The sequence below is a fragment of the Podarcis liolepis genome (assembly GCF_965112155.1).
Source record: "Podarcis liolepis genome assembly, chromosome: 15".
NCBI classification, from domain to species: Eukaryota; Metazoa; Chordata; class Lepidosauria; order Squamata; family Lacertidae; genus Podarcis; species Podarcis liolepis.
Window position 1 is genome coordinate 13,069,435 of NC_139566.1, and position 14,437 is coordinate 13,083,871.

General features: G+C 47.5%; 1 protein-coding gene across 1 annotated transcript; it reads left to right on the plus strand.

The window, feature by feature from the left end:
* Positions 1-70: 70 nt before the first annotated feature.
* LOC310694506 (transforming growth factor beta-2 proprotein-like) lies at positions 71-14,322 on the plus strand. The gene is made up of 7 exons (XM_083477629.1): positions 71-877; positions 2,517-2,680; positions 3,179-3,311; positions 4,552-4,662; positions 4,768-4,933; positions 8,420-8,573; positions 12,250-14,322. Exons 1-7 carry the CDS (start codon positions 526-528, stop codon positions 12,406-12,408), a joined length of 1,239 nt encoding a protein of 412 aa, XP_083333755.1. The 5' UTR covers positions 71-525; the 3' UTR covers positions 12,409-14,322.
* The last annotated feature ends 115 nt before the right edge of the window (positions 14,323-14,437 follow it).

Sequence of the window (14,437 nt, forward strand, 5' to 3'; positions counted from 1 at the left end):
GAAGGGGGTGGAGGATGTGTGGGAAGGATTGGGGGGGGGTGTTGGAGGGTGGGAGACAGCTTGTCTCTGAGTGGCTCTCCCAGTTTCCTGAGGCGATGGAGGGAGAGAGCACTGAGCAACTCCTGGCTGTTTTCAGCTGCTTCTAGCCCAGCAGAAAGGGCTGAGGCGAGAGAGATGGAGACGGAGGCGCACAAATACGACGACGGCGCAGAGAAGGTGGCCTGGTTCGCCCGCTGCATGTGACTACAGCCAGCTTTGCACCAGCCCTTGGACTCCTGCAAGACTTCCCAAGTCTTTGTGGGCTTGTCGGAAGAACTTCAGACGCTCCCCAGCCCCCTTCAGGGAGAGGACCAAGACTTACTGTTTCATCATCAGGCTGCGACCAACCCCACTGGGACGGGTGGCTGGCTTTCTGCGTTGTCCGGAAGAACTGGCAGACTTGAGGCGGGCTAGGTTGCCAGCCTAGAGCAGCCGTTTGTCGCCCCCTCTTATTTTGGCTTTTGTGGAACCTGGCACCCCCCAAACATGCTTTTCCTGGTGCTTCTGGCCATGCCATTGGTGACGGGCCCCAGTGGCACAGCCATGGCACTCTCTACCTGCCAGACCTTGGACTTGGAGGTAGCCCGGGCACGGAGGGTCCAGGCCGTGCGAGGCCAAATCCTCAGCAAGCTGCAGCTGGCAACACCTCCCGAGGAAGAGGAAGGGGTGCCCGAACAACCGCCCCCCGAGGTGATGCTGCTGTACAACAGCACGCGGGAGCTGACGCGGGAGCAGGTGGCCTGCGGCGGACGGAGCGCCAGCAGCAGCAGCGAGGAAGAGGAGTACTACGCCAAGGAAGTGCGGCGGGTGGACATGCAGCCCGCCGGGCACGCTGACAGTAAGGGGCGTGAAAAAGGGGTGGGAGATGGCTGAGCCTTGGAGCGGCCAACATGGCCCTGGGTCAAGCTCAGAGTGTGGGGAGGATGAATCCATTAGGATGGCAAGAGCAACCATGACTGGGGAGGGGTCTGTTGGGAGGGTGAGTCATGATACGTACGCTCCCAGTATGTTTCCGAGCACAATTCAAAGTGTTGGTGTTGACCTTTAAAGCCCTAAATGGCCACGGCCCAGTATACCTGAAGGAGCGTCTCCACCCCCATTGTTCTGCCCGGATGCTGAGGTCCAGTGCCGAGAGTCTTCTGGCGGTTCCCTCATTGCGAGAAGCAAAGCTACAGGGAACCAGGCAGAGGGCCTTCTTGGTAGTGGCGCCTGCCCTGTGGAACGCCCTCCCATCAGATGTCGAAGAGATAAACAACTACCTGACATTTAGAAGACATCTAAAGGCAGCCCTGTTCAGGGAAGTTTTTAATGTGTGACATCTTAGTTTATTTTTTGTCTCTGTGGAAGCCGCCCAGAGTGGCTGGGGAAACCCAGCCAGATGGGTGGGGTACAAATAAATTATTATTATTATTATTATTATTATTATTATTATTATTATTATTATACCTAAATGGAGCCTCCATGTCCAGAGGCAGTTTACCAGAAGCTACTCCTCTTACGTATCTGGTTGGCCACAGAGAGGAAATAAGGGCTAGGTGGGCCATTGGTGCAATCACAGGAATGTAGGAAACCGTCTTTTTATACTGAGTCAGAACTTTGGTCCATGTAGCTCAGGACTGTTTGCACTGACTGGCAGTGGCTCTCCGGGGTTTCAGGCAGGGGAACATTCGCAGCCCTGCCTGGAGATGCCATAGATTGAACCTGGGACCTTCTCCATGCAAAGCAGATGCTCTCCCACTGAGCCCCGGCCATTCCCCCCACAGGACTCATAGAAGTTATTGGAAGGCAATGAGGAAAAATGCTAAGGACCCACCCACAGGTGCCTATTCTCTACTTAGGGACCGCATTTGTTTGTGTGAATGGGCTGTGGCTGATGGACTATCGATGGTTTCATATCACCGGTCAGTCACATTAGGCCATTGCCCTGTGCACGGTTATCATAAGACAGCGAGGTAGCTCAGATAATGCAGAGGGTTGTTTGCCGACATTTAATCCAGTGGTTCAAAAATGTTTTTCCTCTGGGCCACACTTTCAGAGTAAAAACTTGCTTGTGCCACACCAAATGTTTTATCTTTAAGAAATATGTTGGAGAAGAAAAATAACTAATAGACTCAATTTGAGTGGCATGACTCGAATTGATTCGTTTTTTGCGCATATATTTCAATAACCCCAAAGTCAGTGGTACATCTGTTGTAAAGTTGTCGTGATCTGTCATGGAACAACCCCGTTGAAGTGGTTACTCAGACGTCATTGCTGGTTGCGGAGGATCCCATGACAGTTCAAACTTCAGGGCCCCCAAAGTGTAGGTCTCCCACTGTCTGCCAGGGATCCTTTCGTTGCAGTTCCTGCACCGCAGAGGCTTGGACTTGGGATCCTTCTATGAGTCTATGAAAATAGGTTAAAAGAGCAGTGGTCATTTTCTTACCTTCTTCCTCTGATGATACTGTCAACTTCTTTGTTCTCCTCCCTCTCTGCAGACTCCATCGCTAGCACCCAAGCCAGCCCCTTCTTTCGCCTTCTGCGTTTTGACGTCTCAGGCGCTGAGCGCAACCTCAGCAGCCTCGTTCAGGCCGAGCTGCGCATCTACAGGGTCCCAAACCCCCGAGCGAGTGTGGTGGAGCAACGCGTGGAGTTGTATCAGGTCAGAGCCCCAAAGTGCCTGAGAGAGGGACAAATCCATTGTTGAAAGTTTCTTTTGGGTTCTCATTTTCTCAGTCTTCAGTACAGTTCTTCGTATTGCAATTTTGTGAATACCTCTCTAGCAGACACCGTTTTCGTATGCACTTTTGACTAGTGCACACATTTTTAATTGCAATTACTCGTAATAGAAGGCATTTTTGTATGCTAGGTTTTTTTTCATTGATGTATGCATTTGCATTCCCCCTAAAATATACATCCCCCCCTGCACTTTTGGTTGGATAAAGAACTACACTGCAAAATTCAAACGTGCAAATTTCAAAGGATCAGTGTGTTACAATTCGTGTACTGGTTTGAGAAGCACAAATCTGGTCGTTTCTCCATAAAATGCCAACAAAATGGTTGCTTCCTCTGGTTTTAAATGTTATAAGCCACCTTGGGGACAGTATGGTGAAAAGCAGAGTGTAACATTTTAATGGAACAAAATTAAAAACCTCCCCAGGTGATACGGGCAAGAGAGCCTTCAGGACCAACCCAGCGTTATGTGGAAAGTCGAACGTTTCACCCGACTGATAGGGCTGAGTGGGTGTCCTTTGATGTCACAGACACCATCAGCCAGTGGCTGGATAAAAGAGGTGAGAGCCCCTCTCTTCCTAAACCTATTTGTATGGAGGGAAGATTCTTCACTTGGAAAGTATTCAGAGTTGTATCTAACCTCAGTCCCACACAGAGCAGACCCCACTGAAATTAATGAACTTATTTTCAATAGGTCTTCTCCCAGCAGGACTTACTTGGATACAACCCTTAATTATTATTATTTTTTGAGGGAGGGGGAAGGTTACCATCTGCCTGGCATTTTCCAAGCCTGCCCCCATTTCTTCAACATCTGTTAGTGGTCAACTGCAGCCATTTCTGGCCTTTCTTCACTCCTACCCAAGCCGTCATCACACCAACCTGCTGCAACAGAGGAGGGGATGCCTCTACCATGTCTAGGCACTCCCTCTCCTTTTCCAACTTATCTCAGCTGAGAAGCGCCCTGTTCCTTTAGCAGCCTTGAACCATCTCCCCACCTCTATATAAGCCCTGCCATTGTTTGTGCTGGTTGGGGCTGATAGAAACTGGAGTTGGAGGGCCAAAGGTTCCCCATCTCTAGCCAGTGGAGGTTGGTCCATTAGGGCACATGGGCACTACCATGGGCACTGCCAGGATTTTTTGGGGGGGGACAGGACTTTTGTTAGGGAGGGCAGAACCAATGTGATTGGTCTGTTAGTTAAGTATTTCTATTGTTTTACTTGCTCTGGGAAGAGGCAGCTGCCCCCCGCTCCCCCTTGGCTACGCCCATGGGCACTGCTCCACCAGCATCGGCCTGCTCCTCAGTCAGTCCACACCTGCCTGCCTTCTTATTTGCAACCAGCTTCCTCCTCCTTAGTCTCAGTGTTGCCCTTTGTGGAGCTCAGCAGGGAGGAGGAAGATGGGACAATGAGTTGGCCCTGCCAATCATTGACTCTGGCGCCACCTACTGCCGGGTTCCCGGCTTTTTAGCCTACCAGTCCCAATGGGCATCAGCCACCACTGTCTCTGGCGTATAGGATTGCCATCTCATATGGGGTGTGTGTGTGTGTGTGTGTGTGGGTGGGTGTGCTGGCCTTGAACCTGTGCCTTTTAACATCAGCCAGGCACAGAGAAAACCTTTCCTGGAATCAAGATGAAGGGATGGAGAAAAGCATCCCTGGCTTAGTTTCTACAGTGTGGGCCAGACTGCTGTTAAAAGGCACACAGAAGTAGCAAGGTCAACATAATTGCTTCTGCGCTTTATGACGGCGAGATCCAAATTCTCCATTTTAATTCTTCTCCTCTCTGCATCTTCTTCCCCAGAGAGAAACCTGGGCTTCAAGTTGGGAGTGCACTGCCCCTGTTGCACTTACGTCCCTGCTGGAAACACGATTAACCCCAACCACAGTGAGGAGCTGGAGGCTCGGTTTGCAGGTATGGACATAGGCAGAGACTTCGGGGTGGGGTGGGGATTTCAGCACCACCCTCTCTCCACCCCTGGGTTTGTGAGTCACGCAGCTACTTTCTATACACACGCAGGCCTGGATGACGATCTTATCAAGGAAGCCTGGAAAGGGCGCACAAGGCCCCCAGATCTCAGCGGCAAAGCTCCGCACCTGATCCTCACTCTGCTGCCCCCCCACCGGTTGGAGTCCCCACCCAAGGGACGGCGTCGGAGGTCAGCCAATACTCCCAGCTGTGCCAGGTGAGGAAGCAAAGCTCTTCAGAGATATCAACATTGTGTTGGGCCCTTAAACATCCTAACAGTTGGGTGTGTGTTTTGTGGTTTGGGAGACCAGAAGTGCCACTGGTCTCAATGAACAGTGGACGACTCTATCAATTCATTGTCGATACAGCTTGGATTTCTCCCAATATACATACAGGCTCTTTTTTTGCAAAGCATTTCCCCCCTAAAACAAGGTATTTTTGCATATTATGTTCACAAATATATACAGTTTAATGCACATTTCCCCCGGTAGATGCATTTTTTTTTTGTATACAGTATATTGTCTGGCTGGAGCATTGCACCATGAAATTCAGAGATGTTCCAGTTTTGAAGGATAACTGTGTTATGGTTCACATACAGTGGTATCTCAGGTTACATATGCTTCAGGTTACATACGCTTCAGGTTGCAGAGTCCGCTAACCCAGAAATAGTGCTTCAGGTTAAGAACTTTGCTTCAGGATGAGAACAGAAATCGTGCTCTGGCGGTGCGGCAGCAGGAGGCCCCATTAGCTAAAGTGGTGCTTCAGGTTAAGAACAGTTTCAGGTTAAGAACGGACCTCCAGAACGAATTAAGTACCGTATTTTTTGCTCTATAAGACTCACTTTTTCCCTCCTAAAAAGTAAGGGGAAATGTGTGTGCGTCTTATGGAGCGAATGCAGGCTATGCGGCTATCACAGAAGCCAGAACAGCAAGAGGGATTGCTGCTTTCACTGCACAGTAACCCCTCTTGCTGTTCTGGCTTCTGAGATTCAGAATATTTTTTTTCTTTTTTTCCTCCTCCAAAAACTAGGTGTGTCTTGTGGTCTGGTGCGTCTTATAGAGCGAAAAATACGGTACTTAACCCGAGGTACCGCTGTATTCTTTCAGAAAGTGCAAACTAGGAAGTATTAAAAATGCAGAACCTCATCTTAAGTCTCTGCATTGCTTCTGCAAATCATCCTGTACTGCTCTCCTCCTTGGAGGGGCAACTTGTTCCTCATCACCATCTCAATGATCATTAGCTGTGATTCCTGCATCGCAGGGGGTTGGTCTAGATAAGCCTTGGGGATCCCTTCCAACTCCACAAACCTATGATTCTGTCTCATCCTAATACCCTGAGCTTTCCCAGCCTGCTGCTATGTTCAGGTGCCATTCAATCACATACCAGCACATTCTGGCTGTGCAATTAAAGCTGACCTAGAGCTCTTGCACAACAAACCCACCTCCCCCACCACCAATTCAACTTTTTACTATGTGGGAAATGATGGGAAAGTGTACATACTGGAAAGGGCGGACCTCACACATGCTTGGTGCAATGTCGCCTAACTTCCTTGCAAACAAATCAGAATGAATGCTCAATAAATAGCATTCTTCCCCACAAACTTTGCGCAAACAAATCAGGATGGAATGCTCAATAAACTGGCCATCTGGAAGCCCCCCTTGTTTCAAGGAGTTCCGCAGACTGCTGGGGAAGGGAGGGGGAGGAGGAAGGTATTGGTTGAATGACCTTAGTGATTGATCGATGGTGCACAGTCCGTATATCCTTTCACATTTTGTTGGTTTTTCCTTATGCAGCCTATCTCCACTCTTCAATGAGAGTGATCATGCTGGGTATAACAGCCCACCCAGTGCTTTTTAAGGGATCATCTGGATTTCAGAAACTGAGCACAGTGATCACCCCATCTCCTGTCAGTCCCCATTTTCTGGCAGACAGAATGATCCCAGCTGTGAACACAGAGACTGTATGTCTTCTTGAAGTGACTCAGTGGCAGGGAAAAAAACCCCTTTAGTGGTTACTCTTGATCTTCTTGTGGCCCTTCCCTCCTTTAGCAAACACCCATCTAGCCCTAAAAGGCAACCTAAGAGAAAATAAAATTTAAAATATATTTATATACATACATAAAATGAAATCCAACAACACCTCTTTTCACCTGTTTCAACGCCTTTTCATTAAACGCCAGACAGGGGTTTGCCTCCAACTAAGTCGTACCTGGAGTAGGGAATGGGTGCACCTGTCAGTTTCACTTCCTCTCAGCTTCTCATTTTTCCAATTTTAAGTTTGGTTCTCTCACAATTCCACATCAGTTCGTGGTTTTTTTTCCTCTTGTAACATGCACATTTGTAAGAAGCTTTGCCTAATATACACATTTTTGCAAAGCAATGTCCCTGATATAATGCCTTTCTGTATGTTGTTGCATTGACTATTATATGCATTTATACGCACACTTTATCTACATTGCAAAAGTTGGAGAAGTGTGACTTTCAACGGATGGCTCTGTTTCATAGAACCATAGTATCAACACAGAGTTGGAAGGGACCCCAAGGGTCATCTAGTCCAACCCCCTGCAATGCAGGAATCTTTTGCAGCCCAGAGTGGCTGGGGCAACCCAGTCAGATGGGCAGGATAAAATAATACAAATTCAGAATACAAATTCAGAGTCCCATGGCTTGCAAATTGCTTTGAAAAGTGTAAGTTTGCCTTTAAACTCTTCCCCATCCGTAACTCAAAGTAGACCCTTTGAAATTGACAATTTAGTAATGTTCCTTGATTTTAAGCGAGTCTGTTCTGCGTTAAGACTGAACTGCATAAAATCCACAGTCAACATTTATATGTTTTAAAATTTTCTACCCCACATTTCTAGCAAAAGCAAAGCACCTCTAAGGGTACGCAGAGTGCCCTCTCCTCTATAATTGAGTAGATACAACCCTATCCCAAAGGGGGACAAGGGATAAGGTTCTCCTATCAATACAGCCGGAGGAAGGGTTGTCGTTGTCCTCAACCCACAGAGGCTGAACACTTCATTGTTCTGCAAGGGCGCTTTTTGATAAAGATGCAGTCCTTGGGCACTGTATTTGCTGCTTCTTTTGGGTTTCTGGTGCTGCCTACTTCCTCCCACCCCCATGACCGAGCCACTGTTGCATCCTGTGTCCATGAGTTCCATTGGTTTACACTGGGATATCTTTTCCAGCCGAAGGGCCCAATGCCAGCAGTGGGCGGGGCCAGAGGCAAAAGATGGGCGGGGCAACGGATGTAAATTTTGCCTGTGTGCAGTAGGTAACTTTCCACACACACCCGCCCATGCAAGCACATCCCTTTTCAGGCAAACAAAAGGGGGGTTATCGGAGTTCACAAACACATTCAAGCTAGGCAAAAATATTTCGGGCGTGAAGATGGGCCAGGGAGGGGTGTGGCTTGGAGGGAGTTATGAGGGCCAGACAGCGAAGTGCCCCCACTCCTGGTTTACTTGGTATGTGGACCCCATCTTTTTGATTCCTTCTCTCCACTCGCACTCACCCCCCAATTAATATTTTAATGTTTCAATATTTTAATGTTGTATTTTAATCTTGTTTTTAAGTTGTATTCATTCAACTTGTTTTTATTATTGATTGTTAGCCGCCCTGAGCCCGGCCTTGGCTGGGGAGGGCGGGGTATAAATAAAAATTATTGTTATTATTATTATTATTAATTCCCCATCTTGCTCCAGGAGTACAGACCAGGGCTGTTGCCTGCGCACCCTGTACATTGATTTCCGCAAGGATCTGAAGTGGAAGTGGATCCACCAGCCCAAAGGCTACAAGGCAAATTTCTGCGCAGGGAGCTGCCGTTACGTATGGAGTATGGACACGCAGTACAACATGGTGAGAGGGGCACACAAGCGGGCAGGTGGTGGATGTCTCTCCCTGAACCCCTAGCCTGCAGCCAAACCCCAAATCTATTATTCTACCCCTGGGATCTCCAATTCCACCACCCTTTGTGCCAACATAGAACCTCATGGAGCGGGAGAAAGAATACTTGTTCTTAATTCAACGGGTGATAGTCAACTAATTTTTACTCAGAGTAGGCCCCTGGACTAACCTAAGTTAGCCATGTTGTAAATCAAGCCTTCTTTGGGAGAAGCTGGCAACTCTCCCGGGCTCCCGTCTTGGTCTACGGTGACCTCCCTGTCTGCAATTCCCGCAGGATCCAGGCTAGGTCTCAATAGGCGACACCTATCAGCGTGGGAGATGCACACCCCCTCCCTCCTGCTCCCCGGCAGGGAAAGGAGATAGACAGAAACGTCTATTTCACATGCTTTTATTTTGACTTTCCAGCACTACAGAAAACATGTCCGTTTACTTCAAACTCCTTCCAGCAAGTGACAGATACTTCCTGTGCATATGCAAGAGGAAGGTCTCAAATTACACTCTGAGCAAATTCCGGTGCATTGCCCTGTGAACTGACTGTCCCACTGTTTCCCACAGTCAGTCCCACCATTCCCATCATGTGATGTTTTCAAGCTATCAGTTTGCAGCTGCGTTGCTTCTATATCGTAACAAGCCATAGTTATTAATTTTAATGGATCTATCCTGAGTTACAATATTTTGTTTATTTTATTTTATTCAGATTTATATGCCACCCTTAAGCATACAATTTCAGGGAAGTTCACAGAATAAAGTACAGGATAAAAACAAGTACAGTCGTACCTTGGAAGCTGAACAAAATCCGTTCCAGAAGTCCGTTCGACTTCCAAAATGTTCAGAAACCAAAGCGTGGCTTCTGATTGGCCGCAGGAAGCTCCTGCAGCCAACCAGAAGCTATGGAAGCCACATAGCTTCCACATTTGGGTTCCGAAAATCGTTCGAAAACCGGAACACTCACTTCCAAGCTTCGATCGTTCGGAAGCCAAGGCGTTTGGGATCCAAGGTACAACTGTAACTAATTAAAACAAAACAATAACCACGTTTTAAAAGGCTGCATAATATTAATCAGCCAAAGGCCTGGTTGTTTTTGCCTGGTGCCTAAAAATATGTAAGCAAGGCACCAGGCAAACCTCTCTGGGGAGAGCATTCAATGAACAGGGAGCCACTACAGAGAAGGCCCATTCTTATGTTGTCACTCTCTGGACCTCATGTGGAGGCGGTACACAAAATAGGGCTTCAGATGATGAACTCAGAGTCTGGGACAGTCTATATGGGGAGAGGTGGTCCTTTAGGTATTATGGTCCCAAGCCATTTAAGGCTTTATAGGTCAAAATCAGCACTTTGAATTGGGCCCAGAAGCTAATTGGCAGCCAGTGAAGTTGGGCCAGAAGCTCAATGGAGACCTGCAAGAAAATATGCTCCTATTCCAGGATACTCCATTCCATTCCATCCCTACCCTCCTCACAGTTTACTTTTCCAATCATGGGCCCTTTCAGACTGTCTCTATTTTTGGGTGGGATGTAGTCACATACCGGATGTCACACTCCAGGGAGCCCTTGTTTCTGAAATACTAGCTTCTCACCAAAGTACCTCACTAGCACAGACAGGGTTGCTGGTGCAGTGTAGCCCAAACAAACCAAGGTCAAACACAGGGACTCCAGAAGGTCAAGCCAGGATCTAAAAGTCAGGCCAAGAAACAGTCCAAGGGCAATATCACAGGGTAGTCCACAAGGTACAGCACAGCAAGGAGGAATAAGCAGAGTCAGGAGTCAAGAACCAGAGAACTGTGTTGTTTCCAGCAACTGGAAGGTTCAAGAAGGAAGCCTTATAATACCATCTGGTCTCCTAAACCACATTCTAACCACAGCTGCTGGCAGTGAAGGAGTGTAGGGATCGTTTACTCATGAGTAGAAACATAGAATCTTAGAATTGTAGAGTTGGAAGGGACCCCAAGGGTCATCTAGTTCAACCCCCTGTGATGCAGGGATCCCTTACTCACAAGTAGCCTGCTGACTCTGGGTCCATAGACCATTGCTCTTCGGCTTAGATCTGAAGTTTCTGGCATTGGCACTCTTAAGGACCAGACTCCATCTCCTCCTCTGACCTTTCACCTCCTCTGACCTCTGACCTTTCCAGAGGTTCTTCCCCAGAGGACCCCTCTAGGGGATCCTTGGCCCAGGACTCAGGGGGCCCTGCCTGCTTCTCAAGGTCCATGGCCTGTGGGGTGTCTGATCCGGTTTGGCCTCTGAGGACTCCACGCCTGGCACCCGGTCAGGGCTAGGCATGATATTGGCAAGAATTCAGGTTGTACAGTTATCGTTGACTGGAAGCAACAAACCTACTTCCGCAAAAAGATTGGACTTTTAGCGACAAGGGAAGTGCATTGGAAAGTGTAGGACAAACACTGTTATCCAACCTCCTTGTGAATAAATCAGAGTCAATGCTCAATAAATAGCTGATATCATCTCCAAGCAAATGAGGATGAATGTTCAATAACAGGTCATCTGGAAGCGCCATGATACTCAACATTCCAGGTCTGTTGAGCATGCTTGGGCTATTTCTTTTTGGGGGGTGGCAGTACCCCATTTGCTTTTTTATTCTTTTTTGTACTTTTGAGCTTCTTCAGGTTCCCCTGAGTATATTACTACTTGTTTCTGGCTTCTTAATTGTCCCTTTTGGGCCTAGTCCTGCTGCCACCCATCATTTCAGTTTAGTTAGACAGAGAGCTATAACACATGGTGGCCCTATATAATGTCATGTGCTAGATAAGGGGTGGGGAACCTGTAGATAGTGACATGGGAAAAATTTGATGTAGGTTGCCACATTTATCAAATTCGCACTTTCTGAAAAAGATGAGAACTGTGCTTCTCCTAATTTTGTGATTCAGATCTCCATCCAATGTTTACAAAAATGCCCACAAAATGAATATATTAGTGAAAATAACAAACAAAAATGTTATTAGAGGAAATTGTTTGCAAAATTTGCACACTAATCAATTGCATGCAAAATAGCACACAAAAATGTGTTTATTAGGAGAAATTGGCACTAAGATCCTGATGAGTTTTTCCATCACCCTCTCTGACCATTGGCCCTGCTGACTGGGAATGATGGGAGTTGGTCCAACAACACTTGGAGGGCCATTTGATTTTTCCAAACCTATGTTCAGTTCCCCACATTTTCCACATCAGTTTGCAAATTCTTTTTTGCGAAAGAAATCCTCACGGAAATTCACCTGCATTTCAGTTTCAATTTCTCTGAAAACACACAACTTTGCATGCTCTTTCCCCTTAAAATATAATGCATTCCTGTACTGTATGTTAGTTTTAGTAATATATGCTTTTGTTAAAAAAATGCACACTCCCCCGCCAATGTACACATTGCTTGGCTGGGGAACCGCACTGAGTTTTGGTTGGCATGTTGTTGTTTTTTAAAAGAAGTGTGAATTTGGTAGATTTGCCTTTAAATGTAAACTGAATCCAGTTTGCCCCAATCCAATCACTAGACAGGAGTTCAAGGCATCTGGGCAGCAAGGAAGAAGGCATGTCATCCTTAAAGTGGTTCTGGGTTAGGGAAAGAACTAGAGAAGAAGGCATGTAACTTAACGGCTTCTCTCTTCAATCCCAATATCACGCAGGTGCTCCCCTTGTACAACAAGCTGAACCCTGAGGCCTCGGCTGCCCCATGCTGTGTCCCCCATGAACTGGAACCCTTGACTATCCTCTACTACGTTGGCCGCTTGCCCAAAGTACAGCAACTCAGCAACATGGTTGTGAAATCCTGCCGCTGCCGCTGAGTGTGTGTGTGTGTGAGGGGGGCAGGAACTGGTTTCATGGACGGTGGGAACTGGGCTAACTGGAGTAAAGAGACATCCCTTCTCATCCCTATCAGTCTGTCTGTCCCAAGGCTACTGGGAAAAGGATTCTCAACCTGACATTATTCCACCCCCACCCACCCCGCCAGTACAAGGCTCCAGCATTTTTCTTAAACCCCAAGCTCTCAGGGAAGAGTCACCTTCTCCTTCTGTGGCTCCACTCATCAGCAAAAGACTCTTCCCTCTTTCCCAGTTCAGTTCACAAATCAGTTTGGTTCACAGATAAGTGCCTTGCCCTTGCTTTTCTCCCAGATACTTTGAAAGGGATTGGTGGGGTCTCTCTCCCGTGGGTGTCCTTGAGCTCATTCCTCTCCATGCAAACTCAGCACTTAATTTTTCCAAAAGAAAAATATGTGATTGAAGCTGGTTCGGATATCTAGCATCCTAGCCTCCCTGAGGGTGATTACTTGGTGGTATAAGCTTGGCCCTCAGTGCATGCTCAGAGGCACTCTCCCCTTTAGGATTCTTTGACATATTCCAAGTGTGCAGGCCTCGTGCAAACTTTTGGATGAGCGACTTGGCTCAGGTCAAGCCTGAGATCCATCTAACCTGGAATCTACCAAAGCTAGTCTTCAGTTTTCTTGGGAGGAAATCCCCCAAGTACTTGGATGCTAGCCACACACACACACACACACACACTCAAAACCAAGCGCCTGCTGAAGGCTTGGCTCAGTGGTAATGAGTGCAAACACAGGGCAGAGAGGCATGCAGAGAGGCAGGTTGACAGACAAAGGATCTCTTGATCAGGAAAGAGGAATATAGAGCAGTAGGATAAACAAGGCTGTGTGCTTAAGTGTTGTATGAAGGGGGGGAAGGAGGGAGAGATAGGAAGGGAGGCAGACAGAGCGGGCTGGTGGGGGTGCTCAGCTCGGCTGCAGGTAAATATTTGAGAGCAGAGCTTCGTGGTTTCGGAGCTGTGTGTAAACACAACACAGATGGAAACGCAGAGCCCTCCTAGCATCTCCCTGCCCTAATGTTGAAAGTACTTCTTCACACCATGACAGCGCATAGTTTAAAACTATGGCATTTGCTCCCAGAAGTAGTAGTGATGGCCACCAACTTGGATAGCGTTAAATTCAGAGAGGGTAATAAGACTATCAGTGGATACCGACCACGATGGCTATGTTCTCCTTCTACGTTTGGAAGTTGGATGCCTCTGAATCCCCATTGCCAGGAACCTGAAGTGGGGAGAGCTGCCATCTTGCTTGTGGGCTTCCCATCAGCACACCTGCACTAGATCTGCCTTGAATTGATCCAGCAGAACTGCACAAGACCACAAGTGGTAGTACTGAACTGAGAAGGTAGCACGCTCAGAGATCCCAACGTTTTCCCCAACCTCAGTTTTTGCAAAAACTCAGCCTAAGGAGGATTATAGAAACAGGGAAGGAGTTTTTGGAAATGGAGTTTTTCTTGCCCTAAATAACTTTTCTGCCCCCATTATCTGCCCACACCCTCAGTGGTCAGTTGGCTTTCCATAGCTACTAAGCACTCTTAGTCCTTGCTGAGCTGTTTGGGAGAGTGTTCCCTGCCCCCACACTTTCAGGTTTTCTGTCCCTTTAGATTGTTTGTACTCTGAGAAATTTTGGGGTCCCCCCAAGCCTGTTGCTCCTGCTCCCTTCCCTTATGTGGGGGTGGAGCTGTTTTGGCTACCTAAGCGCCATTCCCTGCCGGAACATTGGAAATAGAAGGATTGATGATAAATAGAACACTATCCATACATAGGCCCGAAAGCGTCAAAGTGTTGGGTTTTTCATTTTTTTAAGGGTCCAATTTGTCCAAAGCAGCAATAATTAATCTTGTTGGGCTAATGAATTAAAATTATTGTGGGAAACAGCACTGTAGTCTTGTCCTGAACTGCTTGAAATCTGTGGTGTATACACAGCCGGACAACAACAGCTGAATTCTGCACCCAATTCCATATTCTCTTCCCCTCCTTATTTATTTTTAACTG